The sequence below is a fragment of the Rhea americana genome, unplaced genomic scaffold (assembly GCF_003343005.1).
Source record: "Rhea americana isolate MKP2758 unplaced genomic scaffold, rheAme1 scaffold_135, whole genome shotgun sequence".
In the NCBI taxonomy this organism is placed as follows: domain Eukaryota; kingdom Metazoa; phylum Chordata; class Aves; order Rheiformes; family Rheidae; genus Rhea; species Rhea americana.
Window position 1 is genome coordinate 573,088 of NW_028185428.1, and position 26,880 is coordinate 599,967.

Consider the following 26,880-nt stretch of genomic DNA (forward strand, 5'->3'; position numbering starts at 1 on the left):
TCAAATGTAGCATTTCTAAAAAAGGTTTCAAAATTGAATTTTGTACTTTCTACCACAAAATTATGTGTTTAAACAGTAAAAGAATGAACTGAGTGGTGGATGGAATCTATTAATGCCTTTATGCCTGSTGAATCCACTACTTACCTTTGCTGAAAATGTAATTGTAGGCCATGGCTCTGAACTGGTTCACTGGATTCTGTTGATGATTAAAATCTGCAAGTGTAATGGAACTAGCAAGTTCTGCAGGCTGGAGCTTGTGGTCTTATTTACTGTCATTTTTCACCCCTTTGACCTTGGCTGTGGTTTCATGTTACAGCTAAGATGACCTAATAGCTTGCTGCTCTCAAGAGGAATGAACCCCTCTTCTCTTTCTTGTCTCCAGTGCACAGCTAGTACTTGTTTGTTCTCATGGCGAACTGGCTTAGGGAACTGAGTTGATTTTCCTATTGGGTTAGCTTCCTGAACTGGCCCCCTGAAAGGTCAGGAAGCTTGTACAAGATTTAGGTCGGGGGAGTAGACAGGCACTTTTTGGCAGTAACTAGTGGTTGGTTATATTGGCTTGGTGTAATGCGAAGTATCTTCTAATATGAAGCTCTGGAGGTAGCAGACCTATTCAGGTTCCTTTAGATTGCGCGCAAAAGTCTCATTTTGCTCTCGGCCTTATGTATAATCCTGTTTGTACTCCACCCTCTCAGCCTTTTGTTTCTTGTTGGGGTGGGGAGGTGTAGTATTTTCTGCCATCATCTAAGTACTTTTCCTGCAGATCCTCCTTGGGTGGCAAAGCAGTAATAAAACCTGACAGGTTTTTGGGTAAGGGAATCGGGAGGAGAAAAACAGATTACATTATTTTTGTCTCACGTAAAATAGGTATCAACAGTAGAGGGGCAGTCAGAGGGAAAATCTGACTCTATTATAGCTGGGGAGAGGCAACTTTGCTGGAAGGAAACAATTATGGAACATTCCTCCCTGCTCCAGTAAACTGTACTAGACTTAGAAATAACGAAAACTGTGTAGCAAAGTATTACAGTGATGATATGACTGAAGCATGAATCTAGAGATGAATCTAGAGCATACGCAGTACAGAAAATGTTTGAAGCTCTTCAGACGAGAGTCTGCATGCAGATTCTCCATGAAGCCTATGAATCCCTAACATCTGAAGTTCCCAAACTCCTTTGAAACYGAGTCCTTCCGGAAGGAAGGCAAAGCAGCATGTCTGATTGATGTATATTCCCTTCTAAATACCAGTTGTCTTCTAAAAAAGCATAGAGATATTTGAGATTATTGTTTAACAAAATAAATTGAGGGAAGAATGAAATTGTGCCTTTTGTAAAATACACTGCTGTTTTGAGGCTATATGTTCAATATTGGTCTCTGACTGAAGCAAGGTTTAGGGAAAGATCTGTAAAGAAGACCAAAGATTTTCATTTTCCTTAAAGAAGTTAAGGAAGTAACATTGCACATCTCTTAAATGTGTGTACCAAGGAATTCATTRGATTATGTATCCAAGCTACTTAGATAAATTAAAAAGATACTGAATACTTCATTTTTTCCTGTATTTTTCCAAAGTTGTATGCTTCCTCAAGTATTAAAATGTAACTGCAGATAGAGGAAACTTGACCACGCATAACACCTACTGACTTGCTTGCAGGATGAGAAGAGACTTCTGGTTTTGGTGACTTGTTACATGTATGCCAGTGGTATCCTAAACTTCCAGATGTGCTAGTTGTATTAAAAAGACTTTCTTAGCCCCAAAATTGTTTTTAATTTTTGTTCCATAATTCTCGTTTTTCACTTTGCAATGTTCACACTGCTTGGGAAAAAGTATGAAATGCTGAAATTTGTAATTCAGGGGTTGTACTTACCTTTTTACAGTCGTCGAGATGACATGGAGTCTCTAGGCTATGTATTGATGTACTTTAACAGAACCAGTCTGCCTTGGCAAGGATTAAAGGTAGGTTATGTTGCCTTTTTTCTTTAAAATCCTCCTTTTTTGTTTGTTTATTTTTTTTAAGATTTGAGAATCATACTTCACTGCTGATCTGCATAGGTTGTTGTATGCAGATCTACAGCACTTACACAAAGCAGCTTTTTCTAAGGCACAGTATTTATAGAATGTAAAAGAAAAGTTCCCTCTGTTTATTGTGCAGGAGGCAAAAATGTGTATTGTTTAAGTCTCTTAAATTTTATGCTAAACAATAGCTTACGTCATTCTTGCAAAGTTATTGTTCTCCTGCCCTAGGCTGAGGCCGTCTTTAGGAAGTGGAAAATAACGTTTTTAGTGCTGCAGAAAGCATAGAGTCTCATGTGTAACAAGTTAAGCTGTAGTGGTATCTTCAGCCATGCCACAAACTAGACTGAATGATGACTAGCTGAGACAGTTGTTTCAAGTATTATCATGTGTGGTAACCAAGTACAAATATGGCAGGCTTCTTATTTCTATTATATGGACTTCAGTGGTTTATTTCCATCTTGTAATTGCTTTTCTTCCTCCATGTGGGAGTTGTGTAACTCAGATGGTGTTGCAGCTGCAGATCTAAGACTTTTAAATAGGCAAGCAGCTTGTGAAACACTAGAACTCTTCAGCTGCAAATGAATGTAATRGCTGCTTACTGAAACACACAGGCAGCACTTGAATAGCGTACTGAGTGGGAATTAGTAGAACTTTGGCAAACAGATATGCAAGTCTGGTCTATTTAATGGACAAAAGCAGCAGCTAGAACTACACGAGCTGTGCCATGTGATGGAAGCATTAGAGTGCAACAAATGGTATTAAACTGTGTCCAAATCTTAATACCAGATTGACCTTCATTCTCTTTGCAGTAAGCGTGTGGGACTTGGAGATTTCATGTAAAATGCTTCTGGTTGACCAAGGGATTTTTATTTTTTTTGTTTTGGGTTTTTTGTTGTTGCTGTTTTTGCTACTGTTAATCCGGTGTTGCACAATATCTCTTATATTGTGACCTACATGTTCCACAGGCTGCAACAAAGAAGCAGAAGTATGAAAAGATTAGTGAAAAGAAAATGTCCACTCCTGTTGAGGTTTTGTGTAAGGTAAGAGTTTCCGAGTGATGTCATGCAGCAAAATGSAAGTTCTTTCCTTTGGTGTTTTTAAAAAAGAGCCAGTGTATTAGATAGTCTTGTACTGCATTTGCTGCTGAATGATGTTTTTATGATAGTCATGGACTTCCTGAGTTTCGGCCACCCAACAAGAATGTGAATATGTGTTACAGGGCATGCATCCTCTGCCATTTTTTTAGAACATTTCATGCTGCCATCATACCAGTTCCTGCTGACTGTCTGCTCTGCATGCTTACAAGTTTTTTAAATGGGGGCTTATTTGTTTCTTAGAATTGTTGTGAATGTTTTACTTCTGTGCGCTCTGGATAAATAAAACCAAGGCAGAGTTATATAGCTTGTTTATACATGCTTGTTGCTGCCTCTTTAAGATTCTTCAGGTTGTCTTCTATATCTGGAGCAGAAGGTGTAGTAGAATTGGATCTCACGTAATCTTTAAAGCCGTGTTGCAGAATAGCAGTTTCTCAGTGCTATCCTTTAGGTCTTCAAAGGATTTCTTCTGTCTCTTGAAAGCTGTAGCTACTATATGCTAGTTGCCAAAGGTCCTTGGGAACAGGTGGTGGTGGAACCACATCGCATAGCAAGCACTAAGGATCATACTTTCCAGTCATCAGTGTTTATACACCCTTACGGTGAGATGACTTCTTCCAAATCACAAAATTGTTCCACCTTTTGGTTTCTTTCTTGTTGTATAGCATTAGCTTATGCACAAACTATTAGCTACTAAAGGGTGGGGCTTAATATAGCAGTAAATGTGCAAATACATTAACCAGGGAATCTTTGAAAGAGTTTTTCATGTTTTCAGTCCTCACAGTTAATAGTGGCAACTATCCTTACTTCTAGTATATTTAAATAGATAATCAAGAAAATGCATGAAGTCGAATCTTTAAAAGACTTCTGTGACTCATTTCAGTAACCTAGTTRATAATATTTAAGTTTAAGTAGAATGAGTAAAGCAAAACATACCAGCTAACAGTTCTGTCAATCAAGAAGGAAAGGAATGTGTACCTGGGAACCTGGTGATGAAATTCACTTTCTGAAGAGAAGTGAATAACTACAGGCAAAGTGGAATTTTTAGATTTGAATCTTCATACAATTTTATTTGCAATTATGTATGGGATACAGCTTTTTTTGCCTGCCTTTTCTGTAGGATYGTAAAGGTTTTTGTTGCGAGTCACGGCTTGATTAATGCTGTTAATTTACAGGGATTCCCTGCAGAATTTGCCATGTATCTGAACTACTGTCGTGGCCTGCGCTTTGAAGAAGCACCAGATTACATGTATCTGAGGCAATTATTCCGTATTCTCTTCAGGTCAGTCTCTTAAGTAGAGAAATATCGAAATTTTTCAGTGCTGTACTAGTTAGTGACTGTTTTGTAGAACTTACACTGTAAAAAGCTGATCTATATGTGTGTGGTGTAAGGAGTTCTTCTGCGATTTTCTTTGCATTTGAGTTTGAAAAATGACTCCAAATTACTAGTCAGAAGACCAGAGAAATACTATGCAATGTTAAGTATGGAGGAAAAGATTCTCCTGTTTGAGTTGCGTGATCTGACCATTAATGCCAGATGTTTGAGCCCACACTTCAAATTCTGTTGCAAGTGGATTAAGAAATTGATCCCTTCATAGAAGTGTTGGAAGCTTTTTATGTTTGGAGATTGGTGATGGGACTAGAAGTAACTCAGGAGATTGATTTCAGTGAAGAGTAATTGTGCTGTTTCTTGTGCTTGTTAAAGAAATGAGAACAGAACTCCAACTTTGTAGAGTGAGTAGTGTCTGTGAAAGCTATCAAGAATATCTAGGTTTCTGGAATCTCCAGAAATTTTTGTTGAAGAATTTGGGTTTTATAGTACCACAGTCTCTCTTTAAAGCTCTAAAGAAAAGCTCAGAACCCCAGTGCATACAAAGGGATAAGCTGAGTTGTGAGGAAATACTTCTACAATCAAGCAGTGTTTTCTTCACTGTTTATGCAAAAGTCTGCATTTGTATTTGAGCTTTCTTCAAGAATTCTGTTGAGTTTATTAATATTTAGTGTTTATATACTCTTCAAAGCAAGTTACAAATGAAATGAACTTCTGGTTCTGGGTTTTCAGCAGTCTTGATGTTAGTAACAAGATAGCTGTGATGTGTTGCAGTAAGTATTTCGCTCTTTTCTAGGACCCTGAACCACCAATACGACTACACGTTCGACTGGACAATGTTAAAGCAGAAAGCAGCACAGCAGGCAGCCTCTTCCAGTGGGCAGGGGCAGCAGGCCCAAACCCCCACAGGCAAGCAAACTGACAAATCCAAGAGTAACATGAAAGGTTAGTAGCCAAGAACCAAGTGACGTTACAGGAAAAAATTACACTAATTTGGACAACGTCAGCGATTTAAGTGTTAGATCAAGGAGGTGGTTTAAAAAATATATTTGGCTGTTCATTTGAAAAAACAAAAACAAAAGACGTCCTTGGAGAATTTGACTACTAACTTTATACCAAAATGTCCTTGTTCTTCATATCATTTCTTCTGGGGATGTTGGGTCATTTTAACCACTGCATCTTTTGCTCCCGCATTAACCCCTTTCCAAAAACAAAAAACAAAAAAAACCCAAAAAACAAGGAACTGACTTGGTGTTGGGAATGTGTTGTTTTTATTTATTTTTATATATATATATATATATATATATATATATATGCATATGAATATATATATATATTTTTATTTTTTTACGTAAAAATATATAATACAATCCAAAATCCTAGACCTAACACTTCTTAAGGCATGATTCTCATTAACTAGGCAAGGATTTAAAGACTTTGGGTTCTACTCTATTCCAGCTGTAGTAATGGTAACGCTGTGGGTTTGCTTCTGTTCTGTATGCCTGAAGTATTAGAAACAGAAAATTGTGAATTATCTGGCCTCCTCCAGAGGGTTTATGTTGAAACATTTGGTCCAGAAGTGAAGGAAAGGACCAGTGAGCTCAAAGTGTCTTGTCTAAATTGAGAAATAAACCTGAACTGTTGTGGACTGYCAGGTCACAATTTTCTGAAGTGTCTGGATGCTCTGGAGTGGGTCATCAGATTTTTTGACTGTTTTTAATGTTTCTAGGTTATGATTTCAAGGGGAAATGTTACAAAATAGTAAAGATCTGATTGTTTTAAAATTTGAAACTTAGTGGTTCTGAAAAGACATGTAAGGTTGTTTTACGCTCTGGAGACCTTTTAAAATTTATTTTTTCGAGTAAATCTGCCAAGTCACTAGAGTGAAACAATGCTAAAGCAAGTAGCTGTTGCAGCCAGTCCTGATGTGAAACTGATTCTGCAGGATGAGCTGTGCATGAAATTGAAGCCAGTGTGGTTACCCAAGTGAGTAACAGAAAAGCTAGGTTTAAATTATGTACTGAGGTTTTGCTGCTTCTTGCTACTCTTCAGTACTGTTATGTCTTGACCTTTGTTTTGKTTTTTAAGTATAAACTTTCTTATTTTGCTAAACATAGAGGCAGCTGCTTTATTTTTAACCTGGGAGAAGTTGACCTGCAATGCTGCTGGATCAGCTGGGTGGCACTGTGCTTTGAAGTGGCAAGTTTATGAAAGTGGAATGCTAGTATTCGTTGCTGCAAATGCAGTCAAATTGAACAGTTAAAGTTTTGCCTTCAGTTTGTAGTATCTCTTTCATGAGTTTTCACTAATAATCAGTGCTTTGAAGTGGGCCTTCATATCCCYGACAGAAAAGCTTGTTCTGTATAACTTGTATAGTCCAGGGTTGCATAGTTACTTGCACCTACTGGTAGCAGATATGAATCCAGGCTGGATATTTTGAGGAAGATGAAACAAGTAAATGCCACATGCTGATGAGCGTGGACAGTAAGCCTGGGTTGTCTTGTCTCTTCTATGGAAGATCTAATGTGCAGGTGCAAGCAATGAAGTGTTGCTGATACTGCAGGTCAGAATTACAAGACATTCAGCTAACAAGGCAGAATAGGAATCAAAGAAGTGCAGAGGGGACTTTGTATTATGCTTGAAATGTTTACTGTAAGTTTATCAGAGCATTTTTTATGTTATGGCAGCACTCAAACTTTACCAGTTATCAAAGCAACTTAAAGCACAACTGTTTTTTTTAATTTTTCTCAAAGAAGTGAAGTATCTGCTGGTCTTCCCAAGGCTCAGTCTGAAACAGTTTCTTGAAGACATGTTTGATAAGCTACATTTAAATGTCAGATTTTTTTTGTGGCAGAAAGTCCAACTTACTCTGCTGGAGGTGACAGGCATTACAATACTGAAGGCTGTAAACTAATTAACTTCAACTGAAACACTGGTATGTAAAAGACTGATTAAATACCAGGGTTTAGATCTTTTTTTTTTCTGAAGTACAGAAGTTCTAACTGGTGTTCATAACCCACTACTGAATCCAGCCTTATTTTGGGGGTATGTGGAAAAATTGACTGTTAGAGCAGGAGGAAACAGTCTGAGCAAGAATGCAGATTGCTCACAGTAATAGCTTTTGTTTACAGTGAAGGTCTTAATGGAGGTGAAGGTCTGAAGATAGAAACCAACTTAAATTTAGGTTGCATGCATGTGAAATTTTGTTTTGCTGGTAAAATAGTCTGAGGTTTGAAGGGCTACTTGTCTGACTCAGAATATCTCTGACCAAGCGCCATAGTGTAAGTGAAGAAAAGATGGTTATGAAGATTATCAACCTCCACTTTCTAGTAATGGTTCAGTGACAGAATGCAAAACCGCATCTGAATGACAAGCGTGGATACAGTAAGGGTCTCTAGTGAATGAACTTTTCAGAACATTTCTGTTTCTTAATGGACCTTTTTCATTACTTTGTTCTGAGGCAGTAGTAAGGCCCATAGAGCCATGAGGAAGGTTACTTTTTTTTCGTGGTAGAACTTCATTGGTTCTTACATGGAGTAACAGCCTTATGGGTGAATGATTTCCATTCYTACCCCCAAGGAAAAAAAAAAGAAAAGGTTTGTGATCTTTGGCTTGATCAAGCTGTAATTTCAGTGAAGCATTAAAGTAATACTTGCCAAACTTTGGAAGGCTTCTCCAGGTTTCTAAAGAGCTAGCTTAATCTCTCCATTAAAATAAAGGTCTCCAAGTTTCTAAAATTCTGCATAACTTTTTGTGAGGAGTATTACCAGTTGAAGATCTTCTGAAATGAGTTAAGCTCAAGSAAGAGGTTCTGGTTTATATACTGTTGTCACATTAAAGATTAATGAAATACTGAATAATTTTTTTTGAGTTCTGTATAATTCTCATGCAACTGCTGTAGCAAAGCCTATCCTTAAGAGGCTTGAAAGGCGTAACTATATCAAATTATACCCTCTTTGTAACTATATCCAGTTTAGTAAGAGTACTAGAAATAGCAAAATAGAGATGCATTTATTGGTAAAAATCTTGGAGTATAATGTACAAGTGCAAGTACTGTTGAAAGCATGCATCTTGAAAGAATTTTAATTCATCCAGAGATTTACAGTACTTACACTGTAAGTATGCTCCTTCATAGATATTCTTGGCTGTCTTAACTCAGACCCATTTTTTTTCTTATCTGTCCCTCTTCTGGAACCCTGTACAGTGTCTTTTGTAATGACAAGATCAGCCTTTTTTTTGAACTTGGGAGAGGAACAATTTGAAGGGGTAGTGTCTGATGTCCTTCTGATTCAGGAAAGGTTAGTTCTGGATCTCTTGACAGTGCAGTATGACTGTTCAGGTGCAATTTGTGACTATGCGTGCAGTCAGCTTCCCTCAGATAAACTGACTCATAATTGTCAATCCCCAGGATACATTTGATCAATTCTGTGTGCAAGAGATGTTCTTAGTTCACCTTAGTACAGAATTCTGTAGCCTGTCAGCAGTCCTATTAGCATTCACTGAAAGGCTTTGATTGTGGCAGGACTTCTCAGAACAGACTTAGTTTGTTTCCTTTTTGAGGTTTAACCAATTGACAATTCAAGATTTCACTGCTTGTTTTTCATCTAACAGGAGAAAAATTTGAACACTTCTCAGGTACTGGAGGACARCTCCTTAGAGCCTGACAGTACAGTTATTCTGGTGCTTTTGATGTTTACAAAAATGATAAAGCAATTTTAGCATCCCTCATATGGCCCTGAGATTATCAGAATTCTGGGTAATGCCTTGGATGGATGAGGAACATGATGAATGTGCAGACTTGAACTAATCTTGTACATAGTGAAGACTTGTTGCAGAGATGTGGCTGCAGAAACTTTTTAGCATATTCTTTAGATCAGCGAAAGCTGTGCACTGCATGACCATTTTGTCAGCTCATTCAACAGCAATGGCTGAGTTTGAGAACTGGTCTACATAGTCTTAAAAGGACTTGCAAAGGAGTTTGAATCTTATTTCTGATTGCTCTTGTGGAGTTGGTAATTCTTTTGCCCATACTACCTTGGATATGAGAAATTCTAATCTAAAGTAACTTGCTTTGTGTGATTTTTATCACTGTCTGCAGTGTTCTGTGTAGAACAGTGTGGGAAGAGGAGAGGGGGTCCTCAACCTCAGAAAAGTGGTGCACACTCTTGACAGCAGTACACATAYGACAGGGCTGCTCAGTAATTCAGGCTGGATGTTGAAATAGTTTCTTTTCAGGAACTGACCACAAAGAACAAAGTTATTCAGCAGGTGTTCTGATACATGGGGACAACAAGTTATTGCTGCCTTGCTTGTGATTGAAGGAAGAGTGATCCCTGCTGCTTGAAGGGACGACTGCTGAAGATCTGTTTTAGATGTCTCTAATTCTGTCGCATCTTCTTGTGTCTCCTGCTAATTTTTCACAGACATTTACTTTGAAGAAGGCCAGCAGTGCGCTCCAGTTTCACTAGTAACATTGCTTTGGCCTGTGCAAATCTAGTTTCTTAGCTACTTAAAATGGACCCGAATTGAACAAAACCATCTTCCAGATGACTGATGTCTATGTATTTACAGGTTAGATACTTTTTTAACTATAAAGAAGGCCTGCCAAAGRTACCCATGTTACATTTAAAAAGTCATCTGGTTATTTTTCATCTGTTGGATGTCAGACAGTGTGGATGTCATTCTGTACCCTTCAAAAGTAATGTAGCTTTCCTGAGTTTTGCATAGTAGAGACTGGTAGCCCAAAACAAACTTACTAGCATTTTATTTTTACTTAAGTTCAAGATCCTATTTTCATTTGAAATGTCAAGGCTTCTAAAGCAGATTTAATCTGTTTCTACTTTGGGAGCACACTCACTCAACTTGGTTTTTGGCTATTTTGGAGCAAATGGTTCAAATAACGAGTCAGTGTTTCTTGCTGAACACATTAAATGGAAAAAGAGTGCAACTTTCTATTAAATTGATCAAATCAAGTTTATGGGAAACTTGATGCAAGTGGAATTAAGGAATTAATGGGGCTTCTATGAGAATTTGCGCTGAAGTAGCAATGTCTGTCTCACCTTTGCAGATTTTTTTCAGAGTTTTTACCATTAGGTTCAGGAAGGTAGCCTTCAGTACGTTTAATTCAAAGAAAGCCATTGACTCTCTCCCAAATTACTTGTAACCTATTCTGAAAGAGCTTAAGCTGTTTTCTAGGTGCTATCCAGATACGTTTCTGAATGTCAGACTACATTTAAGACTTACTTGCATTCCTGTCCAGATGACAGTACAAGCTATAGCTGAAGTCACGTTGTCTACAGTTACTTTGAAGGTATTTCTGTTGTGAAACTCAGAGCTGTTGTTAGTTAATTCATACATTCACAAAATATCATGCTATTTGGAAGGCATTCAGAACAGAAACTTGCTTGGCAAAGTAGTCTCTGTTTGAGACTCCCCATAATAGCACTGTATATAGCACTACCTGAGTCACCAGAAATGGGAATATAAGAACTCGCATGAAGAGAAGACTAACTTAGCTTGCAGTAACTGGTTCTTTGAGTTCTGTGTATGTATTCCTTTACTCTCCCCTTTCCTCGTTGTACTGAACTTGTCATTTGGAGTTCCGACCATTGAAGCAATTGTTCTTGACACCCCACCTTCCCTGTCTCACAAGTTGTTTCACTTGTCCTTCCAAGGATGGAAGGTAGGCTGGGTCCCTAGTCACTGCCAAAGGGTCTCATTTCTGTTCTGGTCACCCAAATAGTCATACATCTGAGCATGTAGTGAACACCAGTTACTGTAAGGTAAGTTATTTTTGTTTCTTTCCTTTTCTGTGTGTGTGACAGTGCCATACTGTGTCTCTGAAGAGCACCACTGCAATCAGATGACAGCTTGACATTCAAGGATATAAACACGAGGCATTGCAGACGAGTAGAAAACAATCCTATGAAATTACATCCTGCTTCCTAGTGGCAATAACACATCTTGTTTTCAAACTGTTGGTCTGAATTCCTGTTTGAGGAATGTGGCGTGCAGCTGGTGCATAATCGTGTGTTCCGCTGCAGCAGTAGGTGCGAGATTGAGGTGTGTGTTTGAGCTGAAGGGTGATGGCAAATATTCTTGGCTTTGGATGAAGATACCGGGAACTCTGCAGTTTTAAGATGGAACAACATTTTCCCCTGTGAATGACCATAATTGTTGATGTTTAATTCTCCTGCCGTGGAGGCTATTTCTGATTTTCTGCCAGTGTCAGTAAGTTGCCCTTGTGTTTATCTTGCAGGTTTCTGAGCATGGAGAGGATGGGACAAAGCAGAGCAGATCGGAGCAGGACTTGTCACTCCCCAAATCCTAGAAATTTTAGTTCATAAGTACACTTGCCAGTGGCTGTGGGCAACCATTTACTTGGTGTAAAGAACTTAATATCAGTATAAACTGGCTCTGGGCAGCGTCGATGATGCTGCACTTTGAGTTGTAGCAGCTGTAATTGTGAATATTACTGAGATAGTGAAACATGGTGTCCAGTTTTCTATTGCATTTTTTTCAAGTGGAAAAGTTAACTAATGGTTGACACACAAGTGGAGAAAATTGTGCATATGCCAATTTTTGTTACCTTTTTACTTTGAACTACACTGCTTATGAGATCTCATTGTTTTGGAAGAATGGCATGAACAGTCTTCGGCAACAGTTGTGATAATTGTAAATGCTCACAATTGTGCACTCTTTTCTGGTTATTCCTCCCTGGGTTTTGAAAGTTGTACACTTAAAACATTCTTAAAGTTGTTGGCTTCTATGTGCAACATACCAAGCCAGCTGACATGGTAGTAACCAAAGATTCCAGTTTTTAAGCGTATGAAAGACTGCCTGCTTACCTGTGCTAGAAATAACAGCATCTAAAGTGAAGACTTAAGGAGAAACTTAGCGACTACTAGATAATCTTTAGGACTCTGCATTAACTCTATAATGTTCTTGGTATAAAAGGAAAAACAGCATATTTGTCACAGAAACTTAGTTAACATCTTACAACTGAACCTGTATGTAAGTTGCTTAGATAAATGTAATCACTGTAAACATCTATACGATCTGGGATTTTGTTTTTATTTTGAAGCGGGAGCTTTTTTTGTTTACAAGTTCATTAAAAACTAAAAACTGTTTCTGTAAGGAAATGAGATTTTTTTTTAAATTTGCTTTGTTAATTCAATTTAAAAAATCTGCATCACCCCTGTTTTTTAAAACCAGGTTTCAGGGCCGTTCGCTAAGCAAAGTCATATTTCTTTCTAAATCATTTTAGATTTAGTGTTGTAACTCTTCCTCACTTTTGTTTTTAAATAAATTTTGTATTTTTTCCCTTGAGGGGCAAGGGGCAGTCTTGCATTTTTATAACCTGTTTGAGACCCAACCTCTATACTAAGATTGGATTTTTTTAAAACAAAACGGCGTATTTTGCAGACCCAGTATTGGTAGCCTTAGAAGTGTTACCATGCCATGCATTGGCTGGACTGACTTGTGATTGCTAATTTGAGAAAAATACGAATGGAAGTATTTGGACAGTTTTAAACCAAGGCATTTTCTTTCAAGTTCTTGTGAAGTGGGTATGACCAGATTTATACTTGTTCTTGGGGACAGCCTCATACCATGCAGAGTTCACATTGGTTACTGCCCCAGGCTGTCTTCCTTCTCACTCCTATTCTAGCCCAGCTGAAAGAAAGAATACTTTTATTGCTGGTAATTCTTTAACAGTGTAATTTATTCCTTTATAGCATGTCAGAATAAATTAAAAAAAATTGTCTGAAAATGCTGCCAGATGCCTATTGTGTAAATGTTTTATATGTTAGCTCTTCTAGACAGTTTCCATGCATGTAGCAGAGTTCCTGGGCACAGTTCATGTTTTTACTGTTGGGAGAGATCTTTCATTTTGAAAACTTATTTCAAGGTCACAAAACTTACACTTTGTGCTTATGTCATTCTAGAGTGGCAGTCTGGATCAAGGCTGTCCTCTTCTGCAGTCACTGTGCACACTCCCTGAATGAGAAGGATCTGCCATGAGAAGATTTAAAAAAAAAAATTCTAGCTGGAGAACCCTTTGTTGTGTGCTAATTAACACTGTGATGATAATCTGGGAGTGTGGTGAGGCAAAAAGTCTGCCAGACCTCAAAGATATCAGTGGATATTTGGAAAAGTCATTTGCTGTGTACAGAACATTCTCTTTCTGCTACTTAGAAGGCAGAAGAAGAAACATCGCTCACTCTTCTGACTAGGTATTTTTAAGGCTCAGAGGTCTGCCCCATCCAAATAAGGATGCTTTATAAGCAGTAGCTCACAAAAGATGGTATGTTTCTGAGGGCTGGTATCTAGAATGCTATGTTATGTCCTCCTCTCTAGACAGAGCATCTGGCAACATGCACTCGCACAAATGGAAGCCTAACTGCGTCATTTTTCAGCAGCTGTTTTCAGAGTGGCTTCTTGGGCTCTTCCTAGTATTATTCCTTTTGACTTGATATGTGATACTCTGAAGTTGGAGAAAATTACTGATTTTGGGGAGAAGAGATTGTTTCCTCTGTTCATTAAATTTACCCATCTAAGTAGGCTGTCAAAGTCAAACAAATGTTCTTGATGAGCAGTGCAAACAAGAAAAGTGAATCTCAAAATACATTGGTTTGCAGTTCTTAAAACTGCAAGCCTTTTAATACAAAAGAGCATGGATACCACTTCATCGTTCAAGCATGGTATGTGCATAGAGTTCACACTACGTAAAAGCGTGAGCCGGAACGGTCGGCTGTAGTGCTTTGTTGCACAAAATGTTGCAGCAGCCTACACCAGGCATTCTGAACAATGAACAAGATACCGACCTTTCTTAAAGAGATGCTGTTATACCGGACACTCGCTGTATAACCCATTTGGTTTGTAACAAAAGAGATTTAAAACTGAAAGCATTAAAAACTATGTTGATCTTGACTTCCAGTTGCATCTCTGCAAAGGTTTCACAGTGAGAGATTTCCTCTTATCTGCTGTTATGATGCAAAACCAAAAAACTCTGCAAGCAATCCCAGACCCTTTGCAAATAATTATTGTTATAATAATGGCCACAAAAAGCCTGCATAATTTGCACCGCGGTAGGCTCATGTGTGCAGTATACCGGTTCATTATTTTCAGCCTATTTAAGCCATGCCTTATTACAAGCAATTGAGAGCCCCTTTTTTGTTCTTCTGTAAAAGGCTCTGAAAGGAGGGAAGAATACTCTCTGGGTCTCATTTATTAGTAGCRTCTCTTTCATTGAGGAGCATTGTCCTGGCTTGCCTACTGTTCTGCTTAGTKCTGGATATTGGTAATGAGAAATGATTAATTTATACCCTTCTATGGAAGCACCTGTGCTGAAAATGTTTTTCAGTCTCTGAAAGAGCTAGACATTGTCTGTTAATCTCAAGCTTGTTCAGTGTATGGTATCTTAAGACCTTTCCTAGGAGAGAGGCTGGTTTCTGTTAAATTTCACCTGTACAGTGGTGTGTTTTTTTTTTTTTTTTTTTTTAAAGTTACTTCATTTTTTTTTTTTTTTTTTTTTTTTTTTTTTTTTAAAGCCTAAGGGTGGGTTTTTTTTATTTTTTTCTTTTTATGTTGTTTTTTTTTTTTTTTTTTTTTTTTTAAAGCCTACCTACTGATCGGTCTGCCCTTGCATTGTTCTGACTGGTCTTTCACTTGGCTGCTTCAGATGCTTTGTTTGGAACTTCCAGGAATTTGTATGTGGCTTTGTGTGTGGCCCTTTTCCTAGATTGGGGGTTGCAGCAGAGGTGAAATGTCTTAATTCATAGCTGACTGCTTTGAGCAGGAGGCTGGGCTTAGATGACCTCCTGTGGTCCCTTCCAGCCTGACTATTCCTATGATCCCAAGTTAGTTTTTGCGTGAGGCTTTAATTTCTCTTGACAACGTTCTCCAATTTAGATTTGTTGCTTAGCCAGCTCTACCAGCCCCATCTGCTCCTTACTTAATCACAGTGAAATCATTATGATTTCGTATCAGCCTGGTGGTGTAAAACAAGCTTACGGGTGCTGCAGGCTCCAGACAAAAAGAAAAAGTGGGCTGGGAGAGAGAGAGAGAGAGCACGGTCTGCTTGGAGCTCTAATGCTTCTGGAAGCTGAGGCAAGGGAAGAAGCAGAGGAAATGCCCACCCTCCTAATTGAGCCTTAGTGGAACAATTGCATTCATGGCGTGTTCTAATGTGGAAATTGCTCTTTAATGTAATCCTTATTATCTAGGGCTAAACAGGAAGCGGAGGAGGGTTGTATGAGCTCTGCGCACACAGGATTGAAATTGACTGTTGTGCTAGGCCTGGAGAATGTTCCTGGTTCTGCGCTGCGTTAGTGAAACGTTCCAAAATAGACCCAGCGCTGTTTTGTCTCTAACCTTAAAGGAAAGKTGGTGTGTTAAAGGAAGGCTGTATCCAGGGCCCATGTTCTTAAGGGAGCCTGAGTGAGCCGAAATGCTTTTCAAAGCTTGATATTAAAAGCGTGACTAGTTTCAAATTAAGGTGTTAATAACTTGTGACTTTTTGCATCATGTGAAATGTTCTTAAATGTGACAGTCATCTGTGGCTAGTTCTGAGTTCAGGTGGCTAGAAATCTGGAGAAGCTAAGGAATATGCCAGCTGTACCAAGTTAGAATGAATAGATTTTCAAATGTTTTATTTATAAAATAAACAACTATGAAAGTGACAGCATTTTTTTTTCCCCAGAGAACAGTTTGGCATTTAGCCATCAGGCTTATTCTGGAATTACCTGACCAAACTCAGCTTGAGCTTTGAACTTTTCCTGTATTTTATCTCCCCTCCCYATAATGTATGGATCCCTTTTGTTCTTTTTGATAATGCTGATTGTTTTGTGGTAAACACAGCTGGTTACACTTCATTTCTTTTGGCTCTTTTCAGAATTAGAGGAATAGCATCAATATGCATAAATAACAGGAAAGGCTTTTCAGAACTGCTGGATGTATTGGGTTATGTTTCAAAGAGCAGTGCTCTTGGCTTGAATTTGCTACTCCCTTTTCTCCCCTCCTCCCSYCTCCCCTTGAAAAGATAGTGAGCTTTAACTACTCTGTGAACTACAGACTTTGAACTTCTTAAATGAAAGAAAACTTTAAGGAGATCATCAGTAAGTCTTGAAGGAGTGTACATCCTGTTTTATGATGTAGGCTGACTTTTGCACTTTCCTTGTTGCTGTGAAAGTCCCTGTGTGCAATAATAAATATGAGCCTTAGCCTTTACAGTCCTGTAAGTGCAGCCGTGTGCTTGATGTAACAGAATTTATGTAAGCAGCTCAAGGGGAGCAATGATCTTGCATGACTCAGCTTTGTGGGAATTCGTGGTCGCTCAAGGAACAAAACAAATTTTTCCTTCTTTGACTTTCTCTTCCTTGTTCCTATGAGTCACTTGCATGTAGCTTTGGCACATGCAAAGAGGTGCGTTAGGACTTTTCAAAATGAGACTTGGATCAAACTTGTTTAACTGAGAACCCCCAGAAGGATTTGTGGAGRTCAGTCTTTGCTTAGTTTACTTTGATGTCTAACTGGCTCCCTTTCCCACTGCCGTGCAAACTTGCATGGTTTTTTTTGTGCACTTACTGGTAGCTCTGCTTCTCTGCAGCATGGATCAATAACCTTAAAGATCTTGAGGACCCTCTTTCTATACAGCTACAAGGGTTGATGTTTCATGGATAAGTGCAGAAGACTGACCCAAGGACTAGTTTGTGGTTTGCAACTGAGGCCAGTATTCAACTGTAGTTTGGCATTGCCAGCCTGCAGTTGGGCTAAGCTAGCTGGTTTCTGTAGTGATGGGTCCAGAGGACATGTATGAACTTGAGCTGGTGGCAGCTGTAGATAGGGCGTTGTCCAGGCCAAGCAGAGAGGTAGAGGGGGAGGAGAGCTTAGAGCAAAAAACTAAAAACTGCATGCACTGAGTCCTTCAAACTAACTGAAAAATCACCTTGCCAGCAAACAGATTAGCTCCTTTGTGCCAAAAGCACATCAGCACTGCTCTGACTTGTGCTGAGCTCATTCTTTCTCCTTGATGGTTCCCCAGGTAGCAGCAGCAGGTGTTCAGGAAGGATTGTGTGTAACAGGCGTGTCTGTGAATTGGGATTACCTGGTAGGGCAAGCCCTGCTAGCAGCGTCAGAAAACCTTGCACAATAGAATATATATATACACATATTTTTTTTTTCAGGAGTCAGAGCTGATTCTTGCATTATGAAAGTCAGACTCAGGAAAATCCTGTTGCATGGCACTTTTTGAACAGTAGGTATTGCTAGAAATTCACACTGAGTCACATCCTGGAAGTGTGCTTCATCCCTTCTTGAGACCCCTTCTGAGGAGGAAAGCAGAGGGTAAACCAGCTGTGACCATTCTTCATGTTAAGTGTGCAGGAAATGTTAATTCAGCTTTTAATAGCTGGACTCCTGCTACAACGGCCCTGCTGTTTTGCTTGTTTCTAGGTAATAGTGGGACATCATCAAAAAGCCCTATTTGTGTTACAGCCCAGGGGTAGGAGGGTGCTGCTGTGCTAAAGCTGAGCTGACTTGGTTGCAGTAAGTTCCTGGCAAGCCAGCCTGAAASTGTTAACAAGTCCTATCACTTTGGTAAACGGCCTTTTCCCCTCTTACTGACAGCTCTCTCTATTGCATCTCTTGACCTTCCCTGTACCTCTCTGCGGGGAGCCTCCCCGCTGTGGCGTAGCGCAGGTTGGGCGCTAGCTGGGCGTCAGAGCCGTCCTGTGCCATCTGCGGGCTGGGGGCTGCTTTCGTGCCAGCAGACTGCATGCTTTGTGCAGTCTTGCAGTGTGTTCCCAGAAGGCGAAGCACAGACATGGACACTTGATACTGATTGGAAGTGGCTTGTTTTTGCTTGCTGACATGCAGACTGCTTGTGCAATCCAGGCTGTGCTGTGCTCACCCTTTTYGTAGCGAAAGGCTGTAAGAACACATCAGCTGTTGCCTCCTCCCTAATCCTGCGTCTCTGCAAGTTGTCTTCAACGTTGGTTAAGAGTAGCCGTGTAGGGGGATACCCTCAACGGCTGCAGAAGAGAYGGCATCTAGGCAAGCACTGGCTCAGTTGTGGCCCTGCAACTCTTTTGGGGTTATCTTTTCCAAGGAAAAGTTGAATRTTGGTGATGTGAAACACCTTGGTGTCTGCTGGACTTCTGTTGCAGGGTGTGTTTAARTGTATTTGTTGTATTTTGCTGGGTGGGGGAGAAGGAACAGAAAGTGATTGCTCTAATACTAGCCAGATCTCGTTGCCAAGATCACCCGGGCAGCTGCTGTTTCCTAGAGGACTCTGGCTTCCCCCACCAGGAAGTCACAGGGGGATTAGAGGCTGCTTTCTCCCTGGTTTCCTCCTTTCTGCTGCTCAGGTGCTGTTCAGCTCCAGCGCGCTGGCAGGGGGAAGCCCAGCACCASCTGCTTCCTGGCCTGCTCCCTTCTCCTGCATTTCCTGAAGGGTTCAGCAGCAGGGCAGGCTGTGAAAGCGGAGCCTGGCAATGCTCTCCTCGGCCCGAGTTGCTGGGCAACTGGTAAACACAGCAGAGGGGACGGAGGGGCGCCCGGGCCTGCCTTCACTGCATCTTCCTGGAACTGGGRCACAGCTGCTCCCAGACTGATCCATCACCTCCCATGGCAGGAGCCTCGTGGAGCGGGGGGGAGTTAGGGATCTGCTTTGAAAGGCACAAGGCTTGTCCTAGTGCTTGGGAAATCAAGTAGCCCCGATTCGCGCGTGGGAGCAGCCTGCCTCGCCGTGTGCAGGCTGGGACCCAGCAGCGTCGGGGTGCTTGCGGTGGTGGGTGGTTTTGTTTCTCACAACAGCATTAGCCTTTGGCTGCAGGAACTGGGGCTGTTTGTCCCCTGCCAGCTCCTCCCTGGGAGCAGGCTTGGCTGCTTTGCGGTGCTGAGCCCTCGCTGGTTTGCCAGCCTTGGGCAAGGGGRTCCCAGAGCCATGGCATCCTTTGGACGATGCTGCATTTCAAACTTCAAGCTTTGACCTCTCCAACCTCTAAAAAGAAGTTTAGAGAGTTACTGGAATAAATGGGGCACAGGCAAGGCTATTGYGTACTTAGTTCTTCCTAGGCATGACACGATGGTTCCTTTGGAGCGTGCTGGCGAGGCCTGCGAGGTTCTGGAGTACGCGGTGTTGCAGCGGAGCTGTCTCAGACGCTGGCTGGCTGAGCCTTTGGCAGGGGAAGGCAGTGAGGAAAGCAGGGCGTACCTATTTGAGGGCTGGCAGGGAGCAGCCCTGCTCCTCTAAATAGCTTGCCAGCTGCTGATGCTTGTTAGTGTGGATGGGCCGTGGTCCTGGGGGGGGATGCGGGGTACTTGCGATCTGTGTTGCAAGGGGTGTTTTGTGGGATAGGAAGAAATCCTAAACCACAGGGAGCGCTTTCCAGGAAAGAAGTGTCTGCCCAAATCCCGTTTCTGGAAGGGCAGGGCAGCCTCCTTGTGGATCGTGGCTGCTTTTATCCTTGCCACAGTAACCGAGAGCTAGTGTTGAAGTTCTGCTCTCAGTTTCTCTGCCAACATCCTTGGAGCTAAAGGCTGAACCATCTCCACGTCAGCTCTCCTGACAGCTCTCCAGCTGCCCTAGAGCTGACTGCCAGCGTCTTAGGGTGTTGCACTGGTCTGGGAACCTGCACGTCTGCTCTGAAAGTGTTAGCGTAACCCAGAGCGTCCACACCCTGCGCTCCTCTGCCCTGGCGGGGGTCCTTAACCGTGTTGGCGATCAACAGCTGCTAGCACCCAGGCTGCGTGGGGTGGTTGCTGCTAAGAAAGTACCGGATTTGCTGCGGTGGCTCTGTCTGCTCCCAGGCTGCCCCGGGGAGCGCGCCTGGAGGATGGCGGAGCCGAGGGCGGCCTCGGCAGGGCCCGCGCGYGCGGCGGCCTCGGCTCCCGCCGTGTGCCTGGCCGTCCCCGGGCCTCTTCTCTGCAGTGCCTCAGCAGCCTCTGCGGAAAAAGCCCYGATTCTCCTAAAACCCACGTGGATGAAATTAAGGCTTCAGCTGCTTGCGTTCAGCTAAGCTCATCTTTGTGTCATGCTGCCAAGGCTGTAGCAGCCTGCATAAATGCATGTCCCAAGTGGGATGGATGCTAGTGAACAGTGACCTTTTTTTCATAGGAAAAAGACTTTCTAAAGTGTTTTCTGTCCAAGTTTGGAGGGGATTTTGGAAGTGCTGCTGTGCCAGGGTAGCAATGTGCTGAAGGCTGGCTGAAGTGTTTTAACAGCTCTACTGCAAAAGGTTTTAAATGAGATGCAGATGGTCTGGAGGCACAGGCGGTGCATGGCAGATCTGGGTTACAGGGTTGCCTCCTCTCGGTCTGCCAGATCAGCTGTGTCTCTGCCTGCTTTGCTAGCCCGCTGCTCTGATCTGGGGCATAGTCAGATGTCTGTGGTGCTTTACACAGAGTTTAAAAGCAAAGTGTAAAAAGGGACTGTTCTGTCTTTGCTGGGTAGCATAACTCGGCCTGGCTGCCTTCTCACCCCCCGCCCCGCTCAGTTCCTGGGCCCTGCAGTCCAGCTCAGGAAATAACACAACTCTTCTTTCAGATGGCYCTGAAGAGAGAATAAGCTGCTCGTTGCTTTAGCTTGCATCAGAATTGTCATGGCAAATGCCTAGCGTTTAGTCTGGCTTTGCCGAATAGCTGCAGCGTGGAGGTGTTGCTGATTGGGAAGCTGAGAGCAGCATGGGAAATGCTTTGGCTTAAAACTTGTGAACTGCCACCCYGTCTCCTTCCTGCAAAGAGGCCCCCAGGTGCAGTCTCTGTGCTCGTGCTGAGGTTGGTCCGGGGTAACTGGCTTTCCCAAGCTCCAGTGCAGAAGGGAATCTGCCAACTTAGAGGCAGTGCCTCCTCCAGGAGGAGGGAGATGCATCTGACTCAGGTGTCCTGTTAGATAAGCACTTCTAACGCACTTGCTGAGTAGGACCAACGCCTACCTTTTAAAGCTACTGTTGAGTCAAAACACCACTCCTGCTCTTGGCAGCATTTCATCAAGTGAGCACGTACTGCAGCTCTTCTGTCCAACAGAATGCCTGCTCCTGGCCTCCAAAGGTGCCCGGTGCTCCTTCGGGAGTGCAAGGTGGCTTTAGGCCTGTCTCCCTCCCCACYGTTTCACTTCACCATCCTGTTGTGCATAGAGAGCAAAGAGGGTTAGAAGTCCTTGACTCAGAGCTGTCTGGCCGGGGGACTCATTTCCCGGGCAGCACAGGGTGACTTGTCTCTCAAGGAAGGAGAGTGGTCCCCAGCCCAGCTCCTCCTTCCTGTGGCTGTTCTCTGTGGCCTCTTGCGAGAGCAGAGTTGAGCACCTCTGTGTTGCAGCTGACCAGGCTGCCTCCTCGCCTGTCTATTGTACCTGCCCTGTGGGACCGGGGTTGGCTGAGCCCTAAAGAGGGGTTTCAAGCTCCAGCTGTTGGAGAGGGCCGTTCCCGGGCTGGTAGGCCCTTGGAGGAGGTCAGTGGCCCACGTCGCAGTGCAGTGCTCCCAGCCAGACCTGCTCCCAGTGGGGTTGCCCTTTGCTGCGGTCAGGCCGAGAGGTTTAGTCTGTGCGRGCTGTCACAGGAGGTGGCAGAGGGAAGCTTTGGGCTGGCAATGGTGGAGATGCCCTTGCTGACATGCCAGGGAGGGAGGCGCAGGGGCCAGTGGAAGCCTTGCTGARCTGGGGTCAGTGCGTGCTCCTGGGAAGGGTCTTGGCAGCTCCTCCTGCCCGTGACCCATCTCTTCCATRGTGCTGGGATGGTCACTGGTGTAAGCCAGTGAACCAGGCCAGGTAACCCATTCTCATCAAAAATAATCCCAGAAAAACTGTTTTGAACTCCCTTTGGCTTCCTCAGTGTGTCTCAGCTTTGCCTCAAGCTGTGTTGGAGCCTTGGGGAGGCTCTGCCTGGGAAGGCAGGGAAACGTCCTCGATGGATGTTTGTACAAGGGTCTTGGGAGGGAAATGCTCCTTGGGCTTTGTTGGTGCATCTAGCCTGCTTTGGAGCCGTGATGGGGGAAGGCAGGTTCACCTGAAAAGCCTGTTGTGCTTTCTGAGCRTGTAATTCATGTATCCTGCCTGAGWCCTGTGGTCCTGGTTTGGAAGATGCTGAGAGGGTAGAAACCAAACCCGCAGGAGGGATGCGTGTGTGAGCATTCAGGAAGGAGTGCCCACAGCAGCGAGGCTTTGACCCTTGTTGCAAAGGTCCCACTCCAAAGAGCTGTTTGAACTTTGRGATGTTTGGGGGCCATCTCTGTAGAACGGATGATGATTTTTAACGTGGCAGCAGAGCTAACGTACTGCAGGAAGACTGTGGCCGTTAGCTGCCCTTCAGGCCAGTGCTTGTCCTTGCCTTAATGTGTAGGGGACGAGCCAAAGTTTTTTTCAGTGCTGTGTTTTTGCAAGAAGGGAAATATCCAGTAGCATGAGGTTGTCTCCAGACTGGATTTTTCCTGCCCAGCTGTAAACACTGCTAGAGATTTTCTAAAAACACTCAGAACTGGCTTCTCTCCCCCATATGAAACTGAAGCTCCTCTGCTGAGACTTTGAGTGTTTTCCACCATGTCACCCCTAACTGATGATTCCTGACTCCCTTCTTCACTTAGCCCAGATTGCTACTAAGTAGGTCACTCATTAATTGAGGGCAAGCACAAAGTTGCTCTAACTTCTCCTAGTCCCTTTAGCCTGGACAGACCCACTTCAGGAGCTGTGAGGTCTTTTGCAAGGCTGAGTGATGAAACATTTGTTTGGCGGCTGCAGCTCCCGAGGCTTGTGTCTGGCTCCCGGGTTTTGGTTCAGCCAGGAGGGGCAGGTCTGGGCGAACTCTTTCTCAGCAGTGATGCACAAGAGTGACCATTGCTCATCTGCAGGAAGACAGTAAAGGCAGGAGTCTTGTTTGTGGCTATTACAGGAGAGGAGGGGAAGGCATATCCGTCTTTTGGTGGATGGAGTTACGTGCTTAATTGTGGAGGGGGAAGCAAGTACCGTGCATGTTCCTGCTCTTAAAACTRTGTTTAATTCCCTCCTCTTCCATCCCTGCCATCCAGCCAGTCTGCAAGCCCAAGAGGAGTGCACCAGCCCTCTGCTCCTCAGCACCGCCATGCTGCCAGCGAGCAGGGGCACGAGTCCGGTTTTGGTGCTGGTGGGGGCAGCAGCAGGGTGAGTGGAGGAGCGGGGAAGACACGAGCTCTGGCATTTGCCTCCCCTTGTTGCCTGCAGTGCAAAGACCCCAAGCGGGTGCCRGCGGCAAGAGGATGGCAGAGCACCCAGGTACTGGCCCTCTCAAACTGTCCCACCGCACCAGAGCCCTGTCCCTGCTCCTCGCTGCAAACGGGAGCCGGGCCCCGGCGTCCCCCCACCGCAGGCGAGGGCCGGGGTGCTGCTGGCTGCCGYCTGCCGCTGCCTCCTGGCAGCTGCCCGCTCCGCGCGCGGGCTGTGGCTCCCTGCCTAATTGCACGTGTTCAGCTTCTCCCTCCTGTCGCCATGCAAACGAGGGTGGATGGGGGATGGCAGGAGCCCGGCGGCAGCCAAGCCTYGGCCAAGGAGCTCGCCTGGGCTGTGTGCGCGGACGCGCGGCCCCTCCCTGCGACCGCCGGGCCAGCTTGCGTGGGGGCCGGGCGAGATTGGTGCAGCCCGCGGCCACGCCGAGCCGTTTCGTGCGGGAAGCGGCCCCGGCTGCCGCGGGGAAGGGGTTAATGCTGCTCCCCGGCCGGGCGCGCTTGGATCATGTCCCGGGAGGAGGCGGCGAGATAAGGCCGGAGCCCGCAGTGCCGAGGCYGGGGTGCGCCTTGGATCAATATTGATTTGCAGCAGCCCCAAGGYGATCTTGGCAAGGGGAGCAGGGCGCAGAGCTCGGGGCTCGTGCGGTGAGCTGGGCCCGGTCTCTGCTCTCGGGACAGGGCTGCCCCTGGGCCATCGAAGCTGGCTCCCATGCCGAGGGGGGAGGTGGAAGGCACCGGGAGCCTCTCCTGCCTCTCGGCCACCCTCTTCCCCTCCCGGGCGCCTTTTGCTCCACCAGGTTTGCAGCGGTGCTGGCGCGGGTGCAAGGTGGGGAGCAGGGCAGCGCTGCCGGCCCTGCCCGTGCCGCGGGCCCGGAGCCGCTCAGCCGGTTCGCCGGGGCGGGACGGCCCGGGACTTGCTGACGGAGGGGCTTTGGGTGCGCGCCGCCGCCGCCGTGTGCCCCGCGCCCCGGGGCAGGGCTCGGCAGGGCCTTGGCACTGCTTCCCCCCGCCCCGCGTGCTGACTCAGTGGGGCTGGGGCCCGGCCGGGCGGCTGTGGGACCAGCCCTTCCGGCGGGCGCYGCCGGCACGGCGGTGCCCCAGCGTGGCGGGGTCCGGCTCTGCCCCGCTCCCTCCCAGACTGAGCGCCGGGGCCTGGCGTCCTCCTTGCAGGATGCTTTTCCCACCGCCCCAGCCCCGGGATAACGCCTGCAGCTCCGCCRGGGCCGGTTTTCTTGCTGCCAAGGTGGAATTTTGTTGGCGTGAACCAGCCTGACCAGCCGGCCGTGCCCGCCCAGGACGCCCCGGTGCTGTGCCCCGGGCAGCGTGGGCCCAGCTTTTCCTCTCCCGTGCTTGCGTTACGGCTCCTCTCGCTCTGCTCTTCCCCCGCCTCCTGCCCGGCTTCGTTTCAGGCCCGGCGCCGTCCTCGGGCAGGCGCCGGAGAGCTGCCGCGCCGGCGGCGCGGGCCTACGTGCTTCCCCCGGCTCCGGGCTCGGTGCCCTGGTGGGACCCCCCTGCCGCCTGCCCGGGCACGCGGAGCCCCCCAGGGCTTTGCCTTCCCCTTCCCTCTGCAGGATCAGCCCCGCGTTTCGGGGGGCTGTGCGCCCCGCACGYGGCTCTGGGGACGCAGGATGAGTGCAGATGAGCCGTCTCCGCAGGCAGGGGAAGGGTTCGCAGCTGCCGAGTTTCTGCGAAGACAGTAACGTTGCAGGAATCTTGGAGGGGGCAGAGGGAAAAGCAAGCTGCCCAAAAAAGGGAGCGTGGCAGGCGAACGTCCCTCGGCCTCGCCTGCTGCGCGCTGCCGGGGGCATCCCTGGAAACCCTCCTGCTTTCTAGCGAGCTGGAAACTTTGTGTTCGTGTCCTGCGAGGGCTGAGGGAGAAATAAATGCAGCCGCCCGCAAGCCTGGGCAAAGCGGCCTCCCCCGGCGGGCCGAGCTGGCTCGGCCGCGTCCCGCCTCTCCCGCGCCGCGCCGGCGGGCCAGCCCGGCCCGGGCGCTGCAGAGCCCCCGAGAACGGCCTTGGCCACGGGGCAGGGTAGGGTGCTCCCCCGGCAGCTCGCCGGAGAGCCAAGCTCCAGAGCATTTTCCCATGGGAAGCAGAGCTTTTCTGAGGCCGGGACAGGGCGGGTGTTGTGGGCACAGCCCAGTTCTTGCGGCAAGGGACAGATTGGTGAGCTCTGCCTCAGTTTCCCTAGCAGGAAAGCGGGTCAGAGCTGCAGGCTGCGTGCCCAGAGCTGCTGGGAGAGGCAGGCAGGCTGCGCGCGCGGAGGGCGCGGGGGGCCCGCCCGTCACCCCCTGCCGACTTTCCGCTCTCCACCCTGGAGGCAGCTGCAATTTAATGGTGCTGTAACCCRGGCAGACTTTGCAACAGCCCGGGATGAAAGCTGTTAGTGAAACGGTTGGGGAGACAAAACCCAACCCTGTTTTATTAACCAGGAGGAGGCAGTTGTTGCTCCGCAGTTGCTGGGGCAGCTGTTTTACCGGCAGGCTAGGGGCAGGTCAGGGATTCTTCAATTAAATAGGTCTTTTTGGCAAAATGTTGCCAATTTTGTCCAACCCAAGTCTCTCTTATGGACAGGGTCAGCTTTGATGAGTTTTCTGGCTGAAGAAAGGGGGAAAAATAAAGAAGAAAACAATTAAAAGGCTCTGGGTTGGCATTTCCTGGACTAAGTGCCGTATTTTTTTAATTTGTGTGTGTGTGAGAAACAGCTTTCCGTTCCGCAACTGGATGTCATGTAATACCCCCCCCCCCAACAATCAAAATCAAAACAAACCGCTTGGAAATGGTTGAAACGGAGCAGCTGGACTCACCCCAGACCAGAACTGCTCTTGCAGGGGATTTTTGGCCTGTCATTTCCAAAAAGGTTTTGCGATTTCCACTTTTCCTCGCTGTTCTGGGCAGGAAGAACTTTCGACAGCCCTGGCGAGAGCCGCCGTTTCCCGCCCGCCCGCGGCAGCGCGCGCTGGGGTTTCGGAGCGGCTGCTCCGAGCGGGGTTTCCTCGCCCGCCCAGGTTTCCTCTGCCAGCCGCATTCGCGATTTGGAGGTTGCCGTCCCGGCYCGGGCGTTTCCAGCCTGCCTCGGCGGTCCCGGGAGCCCGGCGCCCGCGGGATGCTCGTGACCGCGGGGGTGGGCTCGTCCGTCCCGGGGCAGCCGGTGAAGGTGCCCAGCCCGGCCTCCCCGAGCTCGGCGGCGGTGTGGCTGTGGAGATGCACGTGGTGCTGCTCGGGGGTCCCCGGTGGCCCTGGTCTCCTCCTC

General features: G+C 45.8%; 1 protein-coding gene across 4 annotated transcripts in view; it reads left to right on the forward strand.

The window, feature by feature from the left end:
• The window catches only part of CSNK1A1 (casein kinase 1 alpha 1), a 37,499-nt gene extending 23,134 nt beyond the window's left edge, over positions 1-14,365 (forward strand). For 2 of the 4 annotated variants that reach the window (XM_085298053.1, XM_085298056.1), the window contains 5 exons: positions 1,873-1,951; positions 2,977-3,051; positions 4,281-4,387; positions 5,232-5,380; positions 11,694-14,365. In XM_085298053.1, the coding sequence (XP_085154179.1) occupies positions 1,873-1,951; positions 2,977-3,051; positions 4,281-4,387; positions 5,232-5,380; positions 11,694-11,701 (418 nt within the window). In that variant the 3' untranslated portion in view covers positions 11,702-14,365. Of the gene's footprint in view, positions 1-1,872; positions 1,952-2,976; positions 3,052-4,280; positions 4,388-5,231; positions 5,386-11,693 lie in introns of those variants that run through there. The other 2 variants (XM_085298054.1, XM_085298057.1) reach the window with 2 other exon arrangements.
• The last annotated feature ends 12,515 nt before the right edge of the window (positions 14,366-26,880 follow it).